This window comes from Perca flavescens, chromosome 24 (genome assembly GCF_004354835.1).
Source record: "Perca flavescens isolate YP-PL-M2 chromosome 24, PFLA_1.0, whole genome shotgun sequence".
Lineage (NCBI taxonomy): Eukaryota > Metazoa > Chordata > Actinopteri > Perciformes > Percidae > Perca > Perca flavescens.
Window position 1 is genome coordinate 8,634,238 of NC_041354.1, and position 26,374 is coordinate 8,660,611.

General features: G+C 39.4%; 1 protein-coding gene across 6 annotated transcripts in view; it reads left to right on the plus strand.

Annotated features, from left to right (window-relative positions):
* LOC114551118 (interleukin-1 receptor accessory protein-like 1) overlaps positions 1-26,374 on the plus strand; it is a 269,852-nt gene that overhangs the window by 158,782 nt on the left and 84,696 nt on the right. For all 6 annotated transcript variants that reach the window (XM_028572210.1, XM_028572209.1, XM_028572213.1 and 3 more), the window contains one exon: positions 19,470-19,544. In XM_028572210.1, the coding sequence (XP_028428011.1) occupies positions 19,470-19,544 (75 nt within the window). The remainder of the gene's footprint in view (positions 1-19,469; positions 19,545-26,374) is intronic.

The window sequence follows — 26,374 nt, forward strand, 5'->3', positions numbered from 1 at the left end:
CAGGCCAATTAAGGCTCATTGTGCGACTATCTGGCCAAATCAAAAGGTCCCTGCACTTCTTGACGGCTAAAGCAGCCAATTAAAATCCTGTGCCCGGGCTGAAACCACCATCACCGCCCACTATGAGTGATCATTACCGCATATGTGGGTTGGACCGAATCCGCAGGCGGCTTATTGATTGCGATGGTGAAAACTGATCTTGCGCTTTGGCCCGAAGGAGTGAGGCTGTCATGTTTAACAGTGATGAAAGTATCAAGTCAGGTTTTGGGCAAAGTCGCTAACACACATGCACACGCACGGTGTCACTGTGCACAGCAGTAAGCCTCATCACACGGGTCAGCAGAGCCAAGACCTCACTTGCATACTGCTTGATCATCTGAACAAGTCCGGAAATTAACTTTGATGTGGAATGTCTGTGGGCGAGCGGCTCAGGTCCACAAGGGGGTAAGAGGTGGCTGGTCAGCTGCGTCTGTGGGCGAAATGTGTTTACCACATGCAGAGATATGAAAGAGAGCATGAGAGAGGAGGAGTGTGTGAGGGAGAGATAGAGAGAGAAGCCACCCCCACATACTCAATGAGGAGTCACTCGTCTCCTTCAAATATGTTTAATTCATATTCAACTCACATGGAGTTTTGGGCTTATAGAGCTAGATTTAATACATCTCAGCACTCTCTGTGACAGATCTGGAGCATGTCTAAATTCTATTGTATTTTCAATGAACTATCTCTTGCAATATGTGCAGGGGCAGACCTATCATTAGCACCAAGTGCCCCCCTCTGTGGCATTACAAAGTGATTTTGGCTTTTCTCCCTCTTGTGTTGTCTCATACCTAAATGACACATTGTCACTGTCTAACAAAAACATACTTACATGAGCTTTTTCGTATCTGCCATTTATATAGTTAAAGCTTTGTCAGGGTTAATTAGTGGAATTCTTTCCCTTATTAATAAAAAAAAGCAAAGGGTGGCTACTTTGAAGAATCTAAAATATAAGACATGTTTTCAGTTATTTCACACTTTTTTTGTTAAGTACATAATTCCATATGTGTTCATTCATAGTTTTGATGCCTTCAGTGAGAATCTACAATGTAAATAGTCATGAAAATAAATTAAAAAAACGCATTGAATGAGAAGGTGTGTCCAAACTTTTGGCTTGTACTGTAAATATTTATCAGTTACTTTTCGAAATCCACACGAACCACTCTTCACATCAACAGAACTAACTCATTCATGGGCTCACGGCGGTGCGTCCCTGCACAATGAATATAGGGGAAAGACAATGGATATTTGGTTAATGTCACTAACAAAAATAGCTGTATATAAGTTGAGACGATCTCATAATAATAAAAACAAAACATCCCGTAATGATAAAACAAGTAGGACGTGAGACAATCTTACAATGAGAAAATTTTTCTTGAGATGTTTATTATGGCAAAGAATCTTGATATAACAAAGTTATTGTTCTTTTCAAAATAGGAAAGACATAAACACAATAAAAAGGAAAGATCTTTTTAGTATGAGTAAAAGCCGATTTTCCTTTGTCCCCCAACATGAATGCAGTAGTTCTCGGCCCTAATTGGCCTGCAGGGGTTGCTGCATAATTCTACAGGAAAACATTGCTGTACAGTTCTTGTATGCATTTCCCTTAGACGCCATGTGATGTATGAGCAGGGAAAAACCAATCTATGTATATGCTTACCATCCTGCAAGTGCTCCAGACATATATATTTTTATTCATCTTTTAACTCCTATGTGGCATTAATTCCTTTATTTTTAAAATCTGCTTCAGTGCGACAGTTTGTTTTGACGACTGTGTTCGAAATAAAACCCAATTGGAAGCCCGAGGGCCATAAGGTCTTTTTTTTAATGAGCGACTGTTCTACAATGAAAAGATTGGGCCAATAGCATCTCAATAGACTGATGTTACATACCTACATGACAAGATTCTGCTTTAGTTAACATTCGTCAGCCGTCCACCTACATTACATTTGCAGAGTCAACCTGCATGTGGAACTACTCTGATCAGACTGACAGACTAGACTCTGATACTGTTCTCATGATAAAAGCCTTTTATTGCATATCCTGACAGTACATCACCTCCTCTGTTCCTTTTTTCTTTAAATACTCTCTGCCAAGACTTTTTAATTCAAACATAAAAAGCGACCTTTACTTTGACCTTTAAGAGGTGAAACATTCATTTTATATTTTAGTGTCTGATTTTGTCAAGTCTGTAAGTTCCATGGAGCCATCAAAGAATTCTTTTATCAAAAACTTAAAGAAAAAAATTACATTATCCTTCTTCAATATTAGCATAAAATGATGTGTCAGATTAATATGAACTAACAGGCATTTTATGGAGTGAAATTATTATTTTAGAATTAGTATCAAGTGTGAAGGACAGTGTGTAACCCTTTTTTGTCAACTCCACCTCAAACTTTTAAAATTTAGATACTAAATGGAGCAGAACGTGGAATAAATTCAGAAATTCTCCAATCTTACACTGTTCTGACTGCATGTCTTGGTAGAATAACAATGTGGCATTGCGAGTAACTGATATCAGAAATGCCTTGCTTGTAATGAGTTGCACTCTATTTTTGCAGAACTCATGTGTCAGTTTTCCAGAGGCTTAAATCTTGCATAAATGTCTCTCCCTTTTCCCTTCATCTATGTATAGCATATCTCCCCTAAATGAATGTAGTGGATTTAAAAGGTGAAATCAGTAAATGTTCACAGCTTTCACCTGGATCATTCTAGTTCATGGGAAGAGCAGGCTGTTGCCCACTCAGTGGTATTACACTGCTGGCCTAAATTAGTGTATTTTCATGCCTTTGTGATACAGCTCTGATTGTTTTCATCAAGCCTTGAAACCCTTTTCTTTTCAACAATACAAAAGTCGGAAACACAGAAAAGGGCGTTGAGGCAATACAGTGAATGTAAATCTAGCTAAGCACCAGTACAGTTAGGTCCCTGCAGCTCCCTTGGCACAACAGATTCAGGGGGGGGGGAACACAAACCAGCGATGTAGGGCACCACAGTGGCAATGCTACCCTGGCTGGCACTAGGCACCAACCACTGACCTGTTTAAACAGCTGGAACGTTTGGCACTGCCTGCCTCCGGAGATTTGCAGGGCCACTGGCAAAGGGGTCGAGAGGAAGGAAGAGGGGGTGGGGGAGGGGAGAAGGAAGGGGGATGGGAGGCACGGTGGCGGAGCTGGGAGGAGGGATTCATAGCTCGGCAATAGGGGGCCACTGTGCAGAAATGGCACAAAGCAGGAATTAAACAGGCCGCTGGCAACAAGCTGAGGAGGTGGAGGTTGGAATAGAGTTCAAGTAAAATAGACACAGTTTGTAATAGGGGGCTGGCCAGTTTGGGGGGTCACTTTGGTTTGCGAGTGCAATGAATGGGTGACCAAGACAAATAATAAATAGATCGTTGAGAAGCCTCTGTGCCAACTGTCTTGTTTGTCATGAAGAAAAAAAGAGCCTGTGTGTTTTGGAGGGGTTTAGGCTGTGTGTTCGGGCAAGGGAGGTTACTGATTCACACAGGGGAGCACCTCGCAGCTTGCAACAGGGGTTTAACCAAAACTAAGCAGTCGCTGGCAGGAGGCTGAGAGGGACATGTCGGCTGGAGTTACAATAACTATGCTGTTGGACCCAGATCCAAAACAGGCCCATGGTATTCCTATCCAAAAGTGACGTGCAGATGTTCTTCAAAGAAAGGGACCCAAGGACAGTTAATTAAACACAATCCAAACTGTGTTTGATCTGACCCAAACAGAGAGAAAACACCAACACTGGCAGCATTATGCACCACCAATAAACAAGCAGTCACTGTAAAAAGAAGAAAAAAAACAACACAAGCAATTTTTTCAAGACTGAATGTTTTTTTTACCCAGCCTGACTCCGATTGTGGTCACTAAGAGCCAAGTGGACCCATGAAGACCTCTACACTGCAGCACTGGCAGTGACAGACTGTAGTAGGTAAACTAGCTGTTATCTGAGGGTCATAGCCTCTCCTTATGATGTCACTTGATCACAATCATGTGCCTGCTGGGTCTCGATGTCATTTCAAGCTCGCGTTGATGATGCAAGAGGACGTCGATGGCAGCCCAGGTTCACATGTTGGTCCTCAGCCGGAGGGCTATATGGAAGGTCAAATGTGTCCGTTTGTGATAAGAAAGGTTGAGCTAGAGCGAAGGTGCATGGCTAAGAGACCCATGAAAGAGAGCGAGAGAGGTGCTATGTGCTCAACTATCACTGCACAGATCCCAGTGATTCAAGTTTATTAGTCATTCTGCAGAAAGATGTTAGAATATTATCATATATAGAAGGGTCAGTGTGCAGCATTTGAGGTTAAATGCAGCTTCACGGTTATTTGCATCCTTTTTAGAAATTGAATAATGAAGTAATACTTTAGTCATCTGCTGAGGGAGCTGCAGGTTTTGGATCCCTTTCAGTCGATGATGTCAGGCCACCTCTGAGATGCAAGCCTCCTAACCGTTCACTTGGCCAAGGATTTCTATTTTGCTTATGTAACATCCATTTGAGAGCTTTTTTTATTATTAAAGACGATCATATCCTTGTTTATGGAAGTGCTTAAGCTCACTGGTTGAATCAAATTTCTTTCCAGAGGTATGTTGAAGGCAGCTTTGATTAATAATGCAAAAGGGTTTGTGCTATACTCAGTGCACATTCCAAAGGATGTTTAAGCTCTGTGCCGAGCACCAAAAAACATTGGCTAAAATAATTTCAGGCACCAGCAATTGGACCTCGCAGTGCCTAAAGTCAAATGCCAATATTTGACCAACCCAGTTTGTGTGACTGGAACGTTGGGAGGGAAACATGTTACTTCAAATCCAGTTTGGTTGTATTTGCTCAGAGTGGACTGTAGAAAGACTGCTAAAGACTGTATTATTTTACAGAGGTTCAGACTATTATAGCAATAATAATCATAATAATAATCTGCACGTAGAAGCTACTGCATCACCATCACAGTTGAGCATGCATAGTTTGGATTTAATGTAGTGGTCACTAACACACAAGGGCTTGGTAGATTGCTGCAATCAAAATCTAAACTGTGCAGAGAGTGATATTGGTCCACGGAAACCATTTTTTAAAGGGTTGAATAGGATTGGGATCTGTTTTGCTTTTTGCATTGCACAGTATCTTGTAAGTGTTGAACAATAATTGGTTTTGTTGAAGGTTGACAGCCAACTTTGAACTTTCTCATTGGGTAACATGTTTTTCATCCATTAATGATGACAAGCCAATTACGTATCGTAATATGAATCTGGTGCGGGGTCACCAGGGTTGGACAGTCATATTCCAGTGGGGGACAATACCTCTCCAATCCTAATATCTCCTTAATGATCTACAATGTTTTGATATTACCCCCAAGAAGAATTAAGATTAACAACGGAGACTCAAACTGATGACGAATCTTTTTTTTAACAATAATTCGGTTTTATTAAAAATTGGGTATTTATGTTATTATTGCTAATAATAACATTGCATTCATCAAGTGTGTGCTCGCTTTTGGTTTTTCCTCCAAATAAAGTTGGACTTTGACTTAGGGATTTTGCTTGTCCCAGACCTCTGCAATATTTGGTACCACTATTACTGATGCAAATGATTGCCAAAACCAAGCAAAGACCAAAGTTACAATTTCCAGAATTATACCTTAACTTTTTTATTTTATGTTCCAATGGTCCAGTGGTTCCAATAATCAGAGGTTTATAGCAACCATTAGAGGGGTCTTTTCCTGCAGAGGTTGACAGTGTTTATTGCAATGTGTTTGAAGACTTCTCCCTATGCAACATGAAATTATTTTCATCATTTTTTTGTTTTTTAAGCTCATAACAGTGGTGTGTGCCAGACAAGCTGACACATACTGATAATTGGCAGTCAGGTTGATATAAGTGGCTTGTGTAAGCACTGACAGTCTTTTTTATATGATGTGTATTTACCAACCATCTTGTGTATGCACAGTATGAAATATACAAACTATACATTAGGGATGTGACTGTATGAAAATTTAACTTGATGGTTATAGTGACCAAAATGATCACAATTTTCTGTATAATTGCGATATTTTTAAAAGTGCGTTCAATATGTTCAGAAAGCACTGATAGTCCTAAACAAGCTGAAATAGTTTCAAAAAGTGTAACAGTGATTATTATATTACAAAAATATAGGCAATAGCCTTGTAAAAACTATTGAAAACTGGCTACTGAAACACTGGCCTGCTGTAGGGTGTCCGGTAAGAACTTGAACCAGCGATGTCTGACTTTGAGATCCAGGAAAATGTATTCACAACTCGAACATAAAGTTAACTATGAAGTTGTATTTGACGTTACATGTGAAGTTGGATGTGGTTCTGAAATATAAGCAAATAATAATGCACATTAATAAGCATCTGACTTACGATGAACATTATTTACCAAAACTAAATGTTATAGCCACCAGCATATAACAAGAAACAATACTAAGAATTTACATTTCTTTGTAATAATTAACATAAATGTAAAATATTGCTCAACTGAGAATAAGCCACATCTATTACAGCACACATATCCATAACGGAGCAAACAGTGTAATACACCTTTAATAGCTAAGCACGTGGCTCCACAGCGCAAGTCTGTTTGCTGGCGATTGCACGTTGCTAGCAAATTGCCCTAACACAACCTGAAAATCAACACGTGGCTGCACAAGTAATATTAAACAATCTGCACATCTATCAGCTATGCAATAAGAAACACAGCAACAACAATTTTATCAAGGATTTAATATATCTCTCTCTCCCCAAATAAATGTCATGTCGTAACATGGGCTAAACTTTAATATGCACATCGTAGCAGAACACTTATTGAAATATGAATAAACGTAGCTTAAATGTTTACACAGATAACGAGGCAGTAAAACCCATGACAGTTTAGCAAGCTACAGAATAGTTTTAACTTACGTTTTGGGCTACACACACATCACTTCAACAAGTCCGAAAACGGGAAAGGAATGATAAAGAAAAAAGTCAGTTTACAGCTGCTGTTCTGTCCCCTTCTCCAGTCTGAGCACGAGCGATTGGCAGGAGATCAAAGCGATGACTCTTAACACTGATTGGTCAATCATCTCAGGAGAGAGAGCAAGTGATTTCTAAGCGTTTTTACAAGGCTAATAAATGTCCTGAGCGCTGTCATCTTCTCTTTCCGCCCTGTTTCCAACTTCAAGAAACGCACTGTAGGCTACGCAGTGCGCCCGCGCTGCGACTTCAGGAAACTCGGGTGAAGCTGGGAACACGCGATTTCCACACTGTGGTAATCCACCGTGATAATAATGATATTTTAAATGAAAATGGTAATTGTCATCATCAACATTTTTTCCGTGGTTTACCGTTACACCGGTAATCGTTACATCCCTACTATACATACAGGCAGTGCATGTACTGCATTGTAAAGAGGGAAAAGATGTAGCATAGCAACAGATAAGCCTGGCTTAATGATAACATCTAGCACAGTAGTGTTTGATGAATCACCTTGCTGGTTAAAAGTAATTTGTGGTTAGTATAACAATAGCATGTACTCTGTGTACCATAACTCATTTTACATGTGTATAAATGGATACATTCTTGTTACCAATTCATTATTCTCTCAGCTGTTTTATGATACAGTAATGACTGTCTTATGTTTCTCTTGATCATAAAAAAAACACCAAGTTATGATATAGTATTAGTATAGTATTCTACTTCTTTTTTGACCTAATAATTGTTACCAATATTTCACACAACAGCAAGCAAATAATATTCATTCAATGCTCATTGTGCATTACATATATTTCACCGTTACTAACCATAATTACACAAGATATTGACGTAATACCACATAGTAAATCCACGGCACCAGCATCAAAGTATCAAGTAGAGCAAGTATTTTGTACAGCTCTTGTTGTTATAAAGTCACAAAAAAAATTCTGTGACTTATTCTGGTGTGATTTCTAACAGCACAATTAACCATCCTCAGCCACCATCGCTTTGATTGGGCTGTGAATTGAGGTGAACGTTATTGATCATTTAGATATTTGGAATATAGCTTATTGTGTTTTAAACTGGTCGTAACACAGACAGTGAGTTTAAAAATCGAGTTCTGCCAAGCTTGTATCTGTAATCAAAGTTTGAATGTGTGATTATACCGATAACAACTTCACTGAAGCACTGTCCCTATAACCAATCTCTATTAGAGGGTTATAGGATCCTCATTATATTGGCTGTGAAATGTGAACTTCCTGCAGCGCAGGGTAAATAAATAAATCAGATGAGATCTGCAAGATGTGTGAGCTGCCAAGTTAAACAATAATATTACAATTTGTCCTAGGGAAACATGCTGTAGCACTAAAAAAACATTTTTTGAGCTGAAGGAAGCAACTTGTAAAATCTTAATTAAAAGATTGTATCAGACATGGCATTGCTTATGGAAAATAGGGAAATAATGGACTTAAAAGACAAGTTTTTACAGACGGAGCAGAGAAATAATTCACTGTGCTGGAGTAGCTGCAATGAGAGAGGACTTATTTGCCGCAGGGAGAGAATTGGCATTTTTAATATCCACAGCAATGAAATCTCAATATAGAAACTGTGAGGATGCAGTATCATTTGGCATAAGATACTTCATTTTTTATATTTTCCTCTGTTGTTTGTCTCTTTTTAGTCCTCATTATGGCAAAAAAACAAAGTGTAATTAACGCAATCATGATTAATTACAGCACACAGCCTTGGTTTACACATCTGCCTAATTGTGACTTTCTTTCGCTTTATTTCAAATGTTTAAGTAAGCAGAACTTGTCACATTAGCAGTTTCTTCTCCAGTGTGTTCCTGCCCAAGTCAATTTCTTTTCCCATTTTGTTTCTTTAACTTTTCTCAGAACATTTTTCAAACAAATTCCAGCTAAACAGCCCTTTGCTCAAACACTCCCACACAAGTTACTCCCACCGTCCTCTCAACAGCAGCCAAGTCCACATATAGAACTGGTGCCGGCCTTTTTGGAGGATAACATGGGCCATGCAGGAAGTGTAGCACTGCCAAAGGCAACCTGCCAAGCTGATTCCCACAGCGATATATACATAGTAATACCCCTATTGATTGCTCTGAATAAATTTATTGAGGGGAACCGGAAAGGATGCTGGGGGAAAAATGGTGGAATTTATGACAGCTAGTACTCAAGATTAATTCACTTTTTAATTACAGGGAAGTACATAGGTATTGCCTGTCGAGTAGTTAAATTTAAAGCTAAGACAAATGGCAAGCAATGTTTGCTGAGAACGCACTATATGGAAGAAAGTGTATGAATCAATAGTACATTTTTCCTCGACTCTGCCTCAGAAATTGCCGGGGTCTGTATTAGGTTCTCCAGCATATTCATGCTCAATGGAAATTGGAGAGAGATCTGCTTTCTGTGTGTGGTTTAACTCCATTATTTCTTTCTTTGCCTTGTATAAACTCGTTCTATAAACTGTCAAGCTGACTATTCTTTACACCATCCCCTTCATGAATTTTCTGTTACATCATTTCCATTCTGTCTTTTTTGGAATTCACTAGGTTTTCTGTTGTTTTCAGGCTGCAGGAATACAATTCCCCTGCAGTGGAGAAAGCTTCCCAGAATGTTAATGTGTTTTGTAGGCAGTTTAAAAGCAGAATACTGCATGTTAACACAGTTTAATGCTTCTGAGCCTGGGACGACCATCTCATGAGTCTATTTTCACACCAGAAGCTATTAGGGTGTTTAAACGGTAAGATAGTGTCGACTTGGGAATCAGGAAAAGGAGTAGTTTCAAAAAAGATTTTAGAGTAGGGAAACCATGCTAACATGGTCATAATCATGTTTGTCGCTTTGTCACTTTGAAGTCCCAGCGGTACGGAAGCTGGAGAATCTTTAGCTTCTGCACTGTGACATATTTACCAGTGAAAATAATAATTGAGCCCTAAATCCTTTGCATTTGATTAGACCGCTAAAAAGAGGCAGGCTTCGAGTTAAGCGAAGTACGGAGCTACCATAGGGAGCCACTGAGGACTGTTGGCAATGGCTCCACACATATTTCCCTCACCTGTTGTTGCTGTTAGATCAGAAGGAGGATGAAAGATGATAGGGAAACTGCTGATTTTCATCCGGCTCTTTCCCTGTAGCGCCAGCAGTACATGCAGATGAACGTCATCCAGTAGCGCCACCGTCCAGGTGGATGTAGCATGTAGTGTGCCTGTGCTGCACTGACACAGAGCTGGTCAAAATCGGAAAAGTTTCCCTTGATTGTAACCGTGTTACCAGCCGTGACAGCTTTGAGAGTCTGTGTGTGTGTGTGTGTGTGTGTGTGTGTGTTGTGTGTGTGTCAATGCCGTCACAGCCACTATCACTGTTGTTGCTAATGGATCTGTAGTTCTGTCCCCTAACAATAACAGATTGATTGACAGGTGGATGTCATGTTATTATTGGTTGAAATTGGTTGGTACCAGCTTATGTAAGCAAAGATGATTTTTTTTTCCTTTACAGGAAGAAAACATGATTGGATTTTGATATAAAAAATACAAAGAAATAATTTTTTGTAATTTGTTTGGCATATATTTTTAGATAGGTGCACAATATGACCGGGGATGTGATCTAAAAGGGTTAAAAAGGCATTTTTCATTTCATCTCAGCTTTAAGGTAAAAAAAATTGAGTTATCATGTGTGTAAACCTATATATTTCATGTGGAAATGTTGGATTTCATCTAAAGACCATAAATCATCCAGGATGTTTGATAACCTGCATGTAGAGTTCAACATCACACCTGCTGCCTTGTCATCATTAATGAAGGCCAGCTGGCCTTTAAGCCTCAGTCAAAAGTCCGATGTGTAAAGGAAAGCACTCAACATGGTGTCATGTAATCATACTGTATGTGATTTATCAGCCATGACCTGTGTCAAACTAGCATCTCTTTTTCAAAGTACAGTAGTGACACATAACACGTGTCCTCCACACAATCACATGCATCTGTTGCTATGCAACAAGTCATGTGCAACCTCGTGCAAAAAAAGAAGAGATTTCACCTCTATGGAATCAAAAATGTGTTTAAAACTGTTACTCACCCTACTTTAAAAGGGTTGCTTGAGAGATGGGGCTATTGGGGATGACAATCAGCAACGTGTTAACCCAGCTCGCTTTCCTAATTCAACCTCCATCACTAAGCATTTTCTCACCTAAGCAATAACCCAAACTGCCTCCCAACACACGCACACACACACACACTTTCCTGTGAAGTAGAAACTGGCATCTTCACGTTTCTCATCTACATTTGTCTCTTCTCAGCTCCCTCTCCCACTCTATCCGCCACACAAACCTTCTCACATTGCACCCCAAGCTTTCTTTCAGCTCCACTTCTTTTTCACCACCATCTCCTTCCTCTCTGACTCATTCACAACTCCTCCCCTCAGGGATATTTTAGGCCAGGCCGCTTGAAACATATCACCATCCCTCCCACCCTCCTTATCTTCGAGTGAATAACACGTTTTTGAGGCGGGTGGCCCCCGCTGAGAAACAGGTGAGTAATGAGTACAGGCCTCTCTAATTAACAAGCAACTCTTTCTTAGCCATGCATGATTAGTCGTACATGATCCATGTGTGGACAGTTTTTCTCCGGCAGTGCAAATGTTTACAGTGGCACAGGGTTCAAAAAGTATGCATCAGATTCAGAAAGACATCTTATTACAGCAAAAATCTTAGTGTACTATATACGAGCATGGTGAGTAATTATGCGGAGTGCCTTTCTTTTTCAAAAGAGTTCACTGGAGAGTGAAGTCGCTCCAGCTATTCCCAATGCCTGCAGTTATGTGATTTATGTGATTTCCCCTGAATGTATTGTCCCATCCTTTAGCCCTCTTATATTCAATTGTTTTGATGGATCTTCTAAAACAACACATTTTTTCAATAAGGAAATATATTGCATTATGTTCTGTTCGGGGTTTCTATATTGGGATTTTCCAACAAGTGTCCTCAGAGAGGAGTCATTTCTTTAGGGTTCGTTTTTTTCCAGTAGTATATTTTTCAAAGATCACCATTTCAGCTCGGAGTCTCTCAGCATCCAAGCAGCATCCTCTTTCAGATAAAAGATTTGTCTTTTGCACCTCAGAAATATCCATCCCAACAAGTGGCTGCAACTCAACAAGGCACACAAAGGCTCAGTTACATTTCGACTATTAGAATGGGCGAGACAGACTTTGATCTACAGTACATGGTATGACTGTTAGTGCCAGACATGGCGTTTTGCAGCATCTCTGAAATGCCTGGTGTTTTCAAGTCACCTGAGTGTATACTGTAGAAGCAGTTTGGAGCAATCCTATAGGTGAAATTGGGAAGCAAGGTCAGAGAAGAAGATATTTGAAAGTGCAAATGAAAACACAGTACAGCAGTGGTGTGTAGAAGGACATCTCAGCAGGTAGATAAGAACCAGTTCAATGTCAACTGGACTTTTGGTAGTAGGCCGGCGTAAAAAGCATGAATCCATGGAGGCATCCTGCCTTGTTGACAGCCTTGTGTTGGGAATGCAATAGTGTGGAGAGACTTTACTGGGCCCACGATAGTGCCCTCAAAGACAACGGAGCATTATTTGAAAGCTACAATTGACTCGTAATGTTGCTGACCGCGTTTGTGGCCATAGATACTACCAGCAGTATAACCTGCAATGTCACAAAGCATTTATCATCTCAGGATGGCTCTAGGAACATGACACAAACAGTGGATTCCATTTACTCCAACAGCAGTGCACAATCTACAGATCTAAAGCCAGCAGAGCTTTTGGCAGGAGGTGGACCAGTGGGTTTGAGGATGAGGTGGAATTGCAGCTGACAAGCAATAAATCCAGTAACTTTTTGTTCCAAAGCATTTTGTGACACGTCTGTACCAGCCTGTCCATTTCTGAGAGGTTGGGTCATCACAGTACCCTCAATGCACAGCCTCAGAATGGTAGTAACAAAAGCTTACAAACAAGTGAACACCATGCAACTACTTTAATTATTTGTAATCTCATAAAATGATTAAATGTTGTTTTTAGGGTTACTGTACAGTACTGAACAACACTGTTGTCCCACCTGCGATGCCGCTATCACATCAATTGGAGAGGGAAAACAATAGAAATGATTTCCTCAATAAGAATCCTCAAATTGCTAAATAATAGAGCTTCTGAAGAAATTAAAAATCCAGGTCTCTAATACAGTACGTCCTTTATAGCTCCCCATTTACCTCTTGTAGTTAAACACCATCTCCTTCATCAGAGACTGCACTCATCCTGACTCTGCTCCATTTCACCCGCTTGCCTCAGGCAGATGTTTCAGGGCCGCAAGGTCCTTCCACTAAAATAACTGAAACCAAATTTTGCCACGACTATGTTGTTAAATGTTAACTCCCACACAGCACCATCACAGGCAACAGCAGCATCACTGTTTTCATTAACATGGAACTGTCCTGTATATCTGACTGGTCTGCACATTTTGTGAATTACAGTATGTCTGCTGAAGGCAAAATGCACCGGTTCTGTTGTGTGGTAATGAAAGCAATTTTTCCTTCAGGTGGGGTCACATTAAGAATTTACAATGGCATTTTTCCAGTCTATTCACCTGTATATTTAGCCATTAAAAAGAAAAGTACACAATAAAACCATGTAAGTACTTGATGACAGCCTCTCAAAAATACAATATCCTTCCAAAAACAGCACAGTAAGTACCCAATGTGCAATACCTACTAGCATTTAATTCCAGCAATTGACCCAAAGTATTGTTCCATTTTAGTTCATAGTCATTTAACCTCCTTTTGATCATCATTATTTACCAGCAGAAACTATATTTGACAAAGTGACTTATTGAGTTCAGTTTGCTGGTTATATGGAATTGGGATCATTTATCCCTTCTGCCCTGAGGAAGCCAGTTACTTTTTCATAACGGTAACAGTCCCTGACAGCTGCTGACAAATTTCTTCTCCTTCCCAGTTCTCACGAGTTCCCTTCGGCTAAAGTCCAGTTTGACATTCTTGCCAACTTATCCAACACATTAAAGTCCTCAAGTCTCGCATTGTCTTACAGATTCACTTAAATACCTTCTAATGTATTAGGTATCAGCTGGGGTGTTTTAAACACTTACTCTGAAGTGAAAAATGTATGAATTATGAAACCGACCAATTTAATACTACATACTTAGTTCAAAGTTAGACCAGCTGTTGCCTTCTTTTGAATTCAGTGATGAGTTTACAACGTAATTAAATCATTAAAGCTCATTAATATAGGCATTTTTGAAAGCCCCTCTTTTTGATTTGATAGTTGATTTCAAATTATTTCTTCAAAATAAAGGTTTGGACAATTTCCCATTTATCCAGCGGCACATCTTACTTCATCTTGTTGTGATTTTGGACAATATATACAAAAACAAAACAGTATTTGAAGTATTTGAAATAATTTGAAACATTTTTTAGGCACTATTATCTGAATCAAGCCTTCTATACTCTTATGGAAGCTTTTGTCCTGATGGAAATGGCATCAATACTGCTGTTTTCATTTCTGCTTATTATTTAGTGCTTATCATCACTGGTTTCCTATGAGCAAATTTCACAATGTTCCTATGAAATGCTAAAATATTTTACCACATTAGTACTTAATAAGTCTTAGATCTTTTAGAAGAAAGAATATCTTCAGGCAAAGGATTTTTATGTCAATCTGATTGTGATTTCTCATCTGAAGAAACTGAATCAGAAACACAACAGTTGAATTTTGTTCCTAGCAAGATGTTAAATATATATATATATATATATATATATATATATATATATATTTATTATTATTTTTATTATTTTTTTATTTTGAGTGTGTATGACTAACAAGGTTTGCCTTTCAAGTTGCTCTAAAACTGCTTTCATTTATTTTCTTCTGTGGAACTCACACTGCTTCTTTCCTTTAACGATCTTAAACTCACACGCGCACACACACACACACACACACACACACACACACACACACACACACACCACCTCTCTTAATCTATGTCTGCTGAAGTGGTCTTTAATGAGGTGTGAACAGCGGACCACAACCCTCTCTCTCTCCCTCCTTTTTCATCTTTCCTCTCTCTCTCACCCCTGAGAGCGACAGAAACAGACCGACAGAGTGACAAAGACATACAGCGAGCGACAGACAGATAGGAGATGGAGAGAAGGCGATGTGAGAGTTAATGGGAGAGAACAAGGTCTTTTTTCATTACTCCATCCCCCTATCCATCATCATGTGATCACAGCAAGAGCAGATCAAAGGGCCTGAGAGGGACACTTTAAAGATTTTCTCCCTAGCTGATACCGACTTCAGGCCTTTCGATGTTTATGTGTGCAGGAATGTGTGTGTGTCTGTTTGTGTGTCTATGTTTAGGGAAGCAGGTCAGCCTGGATGTGTTTCTCACCCCTCAGCGAAAAGCCTGCCCACGCCCACTCATGATAACCCACCACAGAGTTGTGGTTTTGTAGATGAAGACCAGCCAGTTTCACTAATGCATCTCAAATCTGTGTGTGTCTGTGTGAGTTAGCTTGCCTTCCAGCATGGCAGAATCCCACTGACAAACAGCATATCAGCAGCATGCCCTTGATTTGGATATAAAGGCAGAATTCATGCTAGAGTTAAACAGCCTTCTCCTACTTTGCTACTTTTAGCTTTAAACTGAGCTTATTAAAAAATGTGCCTTAACGTTGATTACCTGCCAGGATTGGGATTTCACCTTCAACTGGCTCATTGCAACCTGCATATCAAACATTTCAAATGAGAGGGAGCCTCTATATTCCTGATTGTCCGCTTAAATTGCAAAGTGAGGCCACAGTGAGCAGAATGCCATGCCCTTTTAATTGAGACACAATAGATTAATCCTGTTCGCTCAGATGGAATTCTGGAGTTGGGAGTTGTCACAATCAAAGGACATAGGAGACTCCTTTTCAAGGTGGTAAAGTAGTAGTAGTGTGTGTTCCCTCTGGTCTTAGCAGAAGCTCCCGTTTGTGCAGGTCCACAGATAAAATTGGGGGTGCCCCGGTAGCCAAATAGTCAAGGCACATACCGTATCACCATATGATTCTGGCCGGAGACCTTGGTTGCATTTTATACCCATCCATCCCTCCACTAATTTCTTGTCTGCCTCTATACTGTGAACTGTCCAATAAAGGTAAAAATGAAATTTGAAAAAGCCCCAAAAATGGATACAATTGGATGAAGTGCAGATGACAGAGAAATATAAAATTGCTGTAGGAATATTTTTAAAATATTTTGACTTTAGAAGTTACAATAAAACAGTTAAATATTCCCTCCAGACTATAATATAATGGACAAAATGTTTCCTTAGATCTTTGTCTAGTAGGTAAATATGATGTGTTTGTGTTGGGGTGATAGCTCCACCTTTTGAAAATAATTTTAAATCTCTTTCATGCCTCAGATTTTTCTGCCCATTTGCATATAAAGTATCAGAGACCAGTTAGTTTTGAGAACAAAAATGTGCTGTGTGCAGTCATGTTGTATTAATAGCACATAACTAAATATCTAGTTATAGTCACAAGGAGCAGTGTTAAACTTCAAGGTTTATTTCAACCTGTGCCACAGTTTCCATTTTCCTGTTTTTAACATCCTAGCAGTTGATTGTGTAACTTCAAACACTATCATGCTTTCCTACAGTACCTGCAGGTACGACTGGAGGCATTTGCCAGCAGTGCTTTACTATAATGCATAACACTTGGACAACAAATTCTCCAACAGTTAAAGAATAAGTGATTTAATATGTCCACTTGACATACATTTGACAGTTCTGCAGTTGCACATATATTTGGATCCTAGTTGGATTTGGGTAATTATCACAATTATTCAATTGCATTTTCTGTGTTTTTGTTTTATCAAATCCAAATTTAATCAACTTTATTTATATAGCACTTCAAACACAACATCGTTTATCCAAAGTGCTTAACAGAACACACACAGGAAAACAAAAAACAAAAAGAAGGAAATCATTAACGCAAATATATAATGTCAAACTTTGAAACTCATTTTAACAGTATAGGCAACGAGTTGTGGCTGCATGTTTGATGTTTGTCTCCCCAGCTGAGCTCTCTTTTCATGTTACTATAAATACATGCAGCCACATCCCTGCCCGTGCACCATTTTCTCTCTTCAAATTCAGCACTGTTTTGTGTAAGACAAACCATCAGAGTTGAAAAGTCATAACGAAACAAAATAGTCTACGCATATTTCATCAAGAAAAAGGGAATTATGGGAATACGATTTCTTTACACAACATTAAATTGCGCCAGGCACAGGGGAAAGCATTGTTTCCTATGGTTCTTTTTTGAATTTGTAATTAATCAGCCAATATTGGCATTTGCCCCATGCTTTCAGCCCACTCCTCTTAAGAAATTGCATGAGACTTTATTTAAAACAACAGTATGGTCAATTGATTGGACATCAGAACAATGGGTTCCTTTATTGGTGAGTGGACATGACCGAAGCAGAGTTCTTTGGCTAAAAATATTGAGTGCCTTTTGAAATAAGTGCATCCAAACCAATCAAGAGCTGGTACCAACAGAGTAAAGGTAAAGGCAAATATCCCTTGTCTTTTTTAATATGTCACAAATAGCGTTTGACATTTTGAGCTTATTGGCTCATCAGACATGTTGGCTCAAAAAGTCTGCAGACTTCTTACATTTATTGCAGTGTTTCTTGAAGAAAATGCTTTTAAAATGTTTTTTTGTTCTGCAGAGCTACAAGTCTCGAAATCTTCCGCTACTATTTCATTGTATCTAAAAATTTCAAGCCAGTCAAGTAATTTATATTTTCTTCATTGCAATTAGAGGTTCAAAAAATGTTGTTGAAATGCCTGAAATGGCCTATGTTTAGGTTTACCTGACAGTAACCTTTAGCAGCTGTGCAAATTATGCAAGTTATTGTCAGGAGCAAAGGCAGAAGTAACATAATGGTGGTTTCTTTTTCCCGAACAGTAACCAGGTTGCTCAAACTTTGACCCTTAGAATGTGGCAGAACAGAAAAATGGTCAAATGTAAATCTGCATGTAGTCTCTACAACGATTGAGATATCAATTAGGAGCCTTTATGTACACAATTAAGGGATGGTGTAACATTTAGCAGTCCTTGAAAAAACGCAGTTAAAGCCAAAATAGTTCAAATTAAATTGCTGACTTTTTGAATGTATTTAACTAGCCTTGTCAAGGCAGAATCTCGCCCACAGAATCACACTTAGTAGTGGAAAAGTGGATATCAAAGGTCTTGCAGTTGCATCATAAAAGTCTCAGCTGCCATGTATTGCACAAACATTAAGGCCAAATGGTGCTTGAAATGCGCATTGGAAAAAAAATACTACAACTCAGAAAAGAAAAAATCTGAAGTCTGCTCTGTTAATCTGCAGTTGTTGGGATGATAACTCCCCAGAAGGCTTTATATCTGCTTTGATAAGTTATCACCAGATAACTGGAGTATGGAGGAACCGTGTTTTTCAATGTGAACTTTGAAAACCTGCCTCCATTCTGTCGCTGAAACTCTGCTCCTTTTCTCCAGGTTCACCTCAGCGATCACTGCTCCAGTCAAACCACAAGTCATTTGTACTGAAACAAGCCTCGTCCCTCTGAGTATTTCCAAGCGTGCACAGATAGAAAACCTCTCTGATACCACTTTGAAGACTAGAACCAATTAGGGAATCATTATAATGAGTGCAAGTCTTTTTGTTACTCAGCAGCTGTCTAATTGGAGTTGGTGTATTTTTGAAGGGCATTGGGACGAAGGCTGTTCTAATGGAACTGTGATACACTTTTTTTAAATCAGCAAACCGCTTTCACAATGTATACCACGTTGCTTGTGCAGAACATTTTCTTTTAATTTAGAAGCAAATAATTATTCATGTTATTCTAATAGATACCATAAGCATTTATGATATTTCAAGAAACTCTCATTTTTCAATCATATTAGCTGTACACAGCTGAAAATACTGCATCTCCTGCTGCAGCTCTTAACTTAACCTTCCCATGCCCACTGCAGCTGTAAAGGATTTTTACCTTAGGGTATACTGTATATTCAGGAATGGTTGACTAGTTACACAGCTGCTGTATATACAGCACAGTTTGTATGCAGTCCATGTCAAAGCCATATCATCACTTACACACTCGTTCTGACGAGGAACGAATAGCATTAGCATTGAAGCAGCTGCTTCTTTGAAAGCATGTGCATTGATGTTCAAAGCTTTGAATGGGTAATTCTGAGTCACAGTAATTTATCCATTTTCTTCTCTTTCCACTCTTTAAATGTTGTATTTCCATGTATTTGTTCCCATCTTAATGCAGCCTTTATTGTGGTCTTTAATGAATAAATCATACTCCCACTGTCCATGAGGGAGAAAGATGTGGAATTTAATGTGCTCTTCCTTTTCTCTCTGTTTGTCTTCTCGCAGCTCCCCTGACAGACAAGCCGCCAAAAATCCTTTCCCCCTCGGAGAGCCAAATGAGCGTCATAGAGATGGCAATAGGTAAGGAAACACATTTCATTCCCCACACTGATAGCTTGTTTTCTGTCGATGGAACGTGTGGTGTCATGCTTGTGGCATATGATCCTCACAATGGCATCGCTTCAAATTTCTAGATTACTTACGATGAAAGCCAATTCCCTCAAAGTAGGTCCCGTTCTAGTTAACCGTGGCTTTGTTTTGACCAATATGTTCAATCCTACTTTGCTGTGCATATACGGTGGAAATATTGGGGTCAAAATGGCAGGCCTCATTCTAATTTCAACTGTTTTTATACATAGCTGTACAGTACTTTATTATTTTTTTTATTTTTTTATTTGTTGTTGATGCAAACTCAACATATCCTCCGGGTTTACCTGTTGTGCTAATAGAATTAGTGCTGATTATCCTGAAATGATAAAGAAAACACAGTCATGTCATACTCACCTCTCTGTTGCTCCTACTTTCTTTTTTTGAAAGAAATACTGTTTTGAAGCACTAACTGATTAAAATTGCTTCTACGTTTTTTCTGTCGCTGTTAAGCTACTTAAGACTTCCAACAGGTCGAGTTGAATAATGCCTCTTTCCGAGCAGGTGTTTGAAGTAAAAAACATCTGCAGGAAGCATTAAATTCCACTGAAAGTAGCTGAAAGCCGAACAAAACTCTCTGTTGTTGTGTTAATGGAATTATTGCCGTGGATATATACAATTAATAATAATTCACCATGTAAGTTATAGTAATTTCAACCCCAAAAGTGCAAATTCAGTCAAATTCAGTAAGACAAAAACATTGACACTAGTTGCTAGCATTGGGTTGTTTTGTGTTTATTGACCTTTGTTGATCTCAAATACTTCCCTATAAGTTTAATTAGTTTGGGATCTGCACAGATCTGACTTGAAGTAACCAAAGTGTTCAGTACAGGATTTTCAATTAGGTCTGTTCTCTGACTATGCCCTTTTATGAATGGACCTTGAGTTTTAATCTAGATAGAAGAAAAACAGGATGACTCATTCAACACATTTGTGCATGAAAAAGTAACTCAGTGGGTTTGAAAACCATGTCCGCTGCTTTTTCTCCTCCTATCCTATGGAGTGCCTTGTCATTGTATTCTGATCACATCTAACGTTGTTGTCTTGTGCAACATGGATGCTGCTTGTTCAGCTGTAATGAGTCCGTAATGAATCAAAGTGGTACTTCAAACTATACACAATCTCCTTTTGCGTTACCAAAAATGTATGATGTTAGCATTACTTTAAATGATTGCCTCAAATTCTGCCTCATGTGGCTGCCTCGGAATGGTAGTCTTCCGTTTGCCTTACCAGCTTTTGATGCACAGGGGCTCATGGGAAAATTCCCGCTTTGTGCCTTATTGGGCGATAGCTCAGCTGTTGGTGGAAGGGAAAATGGGTCATGATGGAGGCTTCCTTTGAAGTGAATTCGTCATGGGCTGATGAACACAACTGGCTTGTAGAGGTAAACGGTGGCAATCAGAAAATAGGCGCAAATCATCGTAGCTTTAAATTGATGATGGATAAAAGCCTCTCTGGCTTTTTTCATCTGATTAAGTGTTTGATAGTGGATGATGGCGATTTTCAAAATCCATTACTTGATAGCTTAGAGAACAGGCAATAATGGTCCAAAGAAAAGAAATGTGCTGCTTTTCTTGTTTTGGGGTAAATATATATTTTTGTAACTTTATTTTTTTGCAATAATTTATTTTAGCTTTCCAGACCTTCATCCCCTAACTGTATCAGGTTGAATTTTCCTCTTGATTTAGATTTGGAAGCGGATGTGGATTAGTAGAAACTGTTTTATGCTCCTCCTTCAACTCTGCACCCTTTGATATTCTACACAGAGTCAGCACCTCTGTGTACATAATATATGAACACCTACTTGATTCTCTGTCTGTACAAGCCTCTATCACTTCCTCTCAGTGTTAGGCTAGCATGCGCTTCATGTCATCCACAGAGAGCCCAGTCAAACGCAGCGCATCCTTTCAGGGTTGTGCCTGGTTTGGCGGATTTTTAATATTCATTCTCCCGTGAAATATAGAAGCATAAATGGCTGCAGCAGACACTTAATTAGGCAGGTGAGAGGAATAAAGCGAGAGGAGAGGGGGGAAAGGCGAATGTGGAGAGACACTTTTCAGGCTCTTGTTATGTAACTCAAGGGATGAACAGAGCAATCTGTAAATGGGGGGGCCCAATTAATCAGCACTCATCGTCCGTGGCCCACTCCCTGTTTTGTCTCCTAATGGATGAGGTTCCTCAGTTATAATTGATTAAATGTAAAACATGTTGTATAAATGCTCTTCTCAGCCCTGGGTGAGCATGTCTTTCTACTGGTTTCTCTGTGGGACAGATCTGTTGCAGTTTGGGTCTGTAATACAGTCTGACAGATCAATGTGCGCTGCTTTCACTCTTGTGCACTGGTAGAATAATTGTCTGCAGTCAAGCCAAGCAGACTAACTGCAGTGCAAGTCTGTTTCTCGTAGAGTGCTAATATGTACGATTTCTAAACCCTAAACACTTTGACAACGGTGTGATTTATTTCCTTAATGCTTGAACATGTTTGTGCCACTTCTATGTTCTTGAACACAACACAATCAGGGATCACAGCTCCAGTCATAAACCTGCTTCTTTAGCCTTTATTTTGCTGCCAGGTTTGATTTGTTATAATGCTGTTTTTTTATGCAGGGCTGACGTATCACTTGCGGCCTTACTTGCCTACCTATCCTCACATTTTATTTCAGGGTTAGATTGAATTCACGGCCATTGTGGCACTTGTGTTTGTGATGTTCATTCTGGGAATATCCAACAAGTTCCCCTGTGATCCTGGTTGGCTGAAAACTTCAAGCCCTTTTAACTGCCGCCTACCTCAAGAAATCACACTTCATCCCCTGACACTTGACATTACGACACCGCAGCAAGTTTTTTGAAATTGCAGCAGAGAGAAAACAAGGGGATGGTGTCTGAGGCTCTTTGCAAAATTCCTCCAAAGTACACTTTTTTGCTCTCATACTGTTACGCATTGTTGATCTGTAATATTCAGTGCATCCCGAGAGTTGTATTATGTTAGAGTAATTGAATTGATTATTTTTGTGTATTCCCTTCCCCCAAAACTGCCTTGTTTTCTTGTCCTCTTGTGCGTTGTTATTGATTTGCTTTGTTTCCCACAATGCCTTTTGGGACCCTTTAGGGGATTGGAGTGGATTTGTTGTTTTCAGTTAAAGCTGGGAAGTTGCGCAGCAACTAATTGTGAACACATGAAAGGGTCGATGGTCACAGATACAACCCCTACCTCAAAACGCAAACTCCATTTAGGCTGCTGTCCAGTATCTTGACAGATATGTGTTTCCCTGTATGACTGTAGTTTGTGATAAACAGTCAACAATGACTTTGATGACACCAAAGCTAGATATATACCATTGTTTGCTTTTAGACTATCTAATGATTATACATATAAATATTTATACTTGTACTACTAAAAGTATTAGTAAAAGCCAATTTTCTCCACTTATCCATGAGTGTGTCATATGAATACAAATAACAAAATAACAAAATGAGTGCCAGAAATGGGACACCCTTATTCATATATTTTTGGTGTAGTCCTCGGCTGTTTTCCACTCTTGTGGAAAGCCTTCCCAGAAGAGTGGGGGAAGTTAAAGTAGCATATTATTGCATATGATTTGAAAATGTCCATATACTTTTGGCCATGTAGTGTAGCATCAGTCTACTTTAGGACTGTGAGAACAGAATCAGGGGTATTATTACAAGTAAATTAGTAATGACGTCGTACGTCATCTTAGTAGTAGTAGAAGATCCAACATATTAGTTTCGAACCGCCACCAAGTAATACAAAAGGCGTCCTTTTAATTACATAGTTTGAAAATCCGTATCACTTCCTGTCAGAAAGGCTCATCATGGAAATCCCTTTGTTCCATGCAGCCTTTTCTCTAACAAACAACCTTTTCTCTTGAGCTACTTCATTTGTTGGTTGATGAATAATAACAGAGTAAACTGGAAATTGGTCTTCAGTCACTCATCGGAAGGAGTTACTGTACATTGTTTAATGATACCGTATTAACAGAGGATACCTCAAAACAAAACCATCATTATCCTGAATTGACTTGAAGTCGGCACCACATGAAATTAGAATTTGCAGTCCTTTGGTAATGATAAGGTTACAACATCAATGTACTGTTATTCTTAGGCAGGTCAGGTTGCTATGAGATCCCCCTTTTCTTCTTAACTGACATTGAAACCTTCAAATTAAGACTTCACGAATCCAGATCCTTCTGTAAATTTCTACTTGTGTGTGTGTGTGTGTTTTTACATTCTCTGCAGAAACAGAGCACCATTAGGAAGAAATAATAAACTGCACTTAGACAGCAGACAAAATGTCAACTTTCAGTACACTGTGAAAATGTGGGTGAAACTCAGTCCAACAGATGGTCTTGAAATGAATAACCTTTATTTGACTTTATCAATCTATGAATGTCGATCATCCCATTATCCTGGAGCACATTCATTACTGTAGCTGTATGGATTTGATCTATCAGTGTAATGTTTTGGATCTTGTCACATTGATTTAGGCACCATTTTCAATATTTAATGATTTATGTTGTTTTCTGTGGGATGAAGGCACGCCATGCCACAGCGAGATAGACTTGTGTGATGGATCATGTTCAAGGTAAATACCATGAGTGCTGGAGAAAGAATGTAAAGGTTGAAGGGTCAGGAAGACATGATTATTACTTGAGGTTTTTATTGATTTTGGTGTTTTTCTCACTTAAAACATAAAAACTCAACTCTTGACCTTTTTTAAATTTTTATTAGGCAAGGCAAGTTTATTTACATAGTGCATTTCAAACAGGCAATTTAAAGTGCTTTACATAATGCATTACATACAATATGTTTGAACAGCGCCAGACAGGAGAGGTGTGAAAGCAGAGTCAAGTTTATTTCCATAGCTCAGCACAAGAATTAGAAATACATATTTTTATTTTGTATTTTTTTAAAGATAATTTTATGGGCATTTCCGATAAGACAGCTCAGACATGAAAGGGGAAAGAGAGAGGAAAGACACGTAGGAAACAGGTCGTCCTCGAACCCTGGACCTTCTGCGTCAAGGAATAAACCTCTGTATCTATGTGTGCCTGCTCTACCAACTGAGCAAACCGGCCACAATAATAAGAAATATTGGGCCTTATTAAAAAAAATGCTACAATTAAACATTTCAACCTAAAACACGATCAATTTGGCTTGGATGTGTGCAGAATTGACACTTTTTTTCATAGATGAAGCTTGTATTTATTTTCACTTTAACCCCAAGGCAGCCTGGAACTTGAGTGTTAAAACTACTCATCAGCCTTTATGGCACAGGTGCAGACAAGCACATATTGAAAGCCTCACTCGATACAATGCAGCAACTTGGTGTAATATTGGGTACATTCTGCAGGCAGGCAAACATCTTCCTCTAGCTCGCACTTGGGTAGTCTCGTGCTTTAAGCTTGGAAGTTCTCATCGAACCATGAGACACATTTTAGCTTCACAAAGAAAAAGAAAGTCTCACACAGCACAGCCTCAGTAACACCTATCCCCGTTATCACACACTCTCTGTTTCACATACACACCAGCCAGCCATCCCTCTAAATGTCACAGACTCGGCAGAACGCTCCATCGATGCTAAAGGTTCAGAGGCCCCAGGATCAATATTACATCATTTCTCTCAATTAGGGCATATTTATTCCCCTCAAGTTATTGTACATCTGCGAGTGATCCTATCTGTATTCCTGGCAAGCCTCCAGATGAGTCGAGGCCCTGCGGGGAGGGGAAGACGGAGTGAGATAAAGATGAAGAGAGGGGAGGAAACAGAATGAGAGAGAAATGAAGGTAGGGGGAGTTTGGGCAAAGACTTGCAGCAAGGGAGAAAAAGTGAGTGAGATCATTTCAGATTCACAGAGGGGATGAAATATGGTAGTGTCTTACCTAGAGTTATTACAGATGAAAGTGGATACAAGACAGCACACTGTCCCAAATGGTTAATATGCCCTGCAGCCTGGAAGCATAAATCGTGACTGTCATATTATAGGGGGAGTTGCTGGTGGTGATTGGAAGGGATTCTTGGCAAAAGAATGCTCCCATTAGTGTTTTACATAAGTACGGTAATGAGGGGGACAGCCTGTGCAAGCGCTTCAGGAGACCCGATCGGCCCAATGGACCGAAGAAGGCTAAGTTTACTCAACACTTGGAGGAAATTCACCAGAGCAAACTGCATGGCTGATATCATGCTCATATTTTGGATAGTGATTGAACTTAAAAGTCAAGCTATCGTCCCACATTGACTGTTCCCTCGCTCTGCTTCCCGTCAACGGCTCCCACCTGCAGCCTTGTACTTGTCTCTGTGAGCTGAGAGGAAAAATGGCTGAAGGCATGTGCTCTCCTTAGCAGAAAATAGCATCAAGAACTGGCCAAGGCACTTGAGTATAAAGATATACTGCCTCTTGTCTGTGCCAGCCATACTTCCCGTTTCTAGGTAGATCTATTAATCATAAATTGGGCTTTGGCATGTAGTTTAGTGAAAGTCTGGTTTGTTGTTTTCTATTTTTATGTTTAAGGACTGAAGTGTTCCTGCATTGCACCTGCATGTAGGCACTCTGTAATGTCACACAACTTTGTCAGACTCGTATATTTTTGCAGATCGATAGATTATAAAGCTGTTTGAGGAGAGCTACAAACCCACTGACACAAGAACAGACTTTTCATGAAACATCTTAAGTGTGACTTTTTCAAAAAGAAAGCGTATCTCCAGGATAAACCTTGATTTGGACAATTCTGCAAACCACTGGATT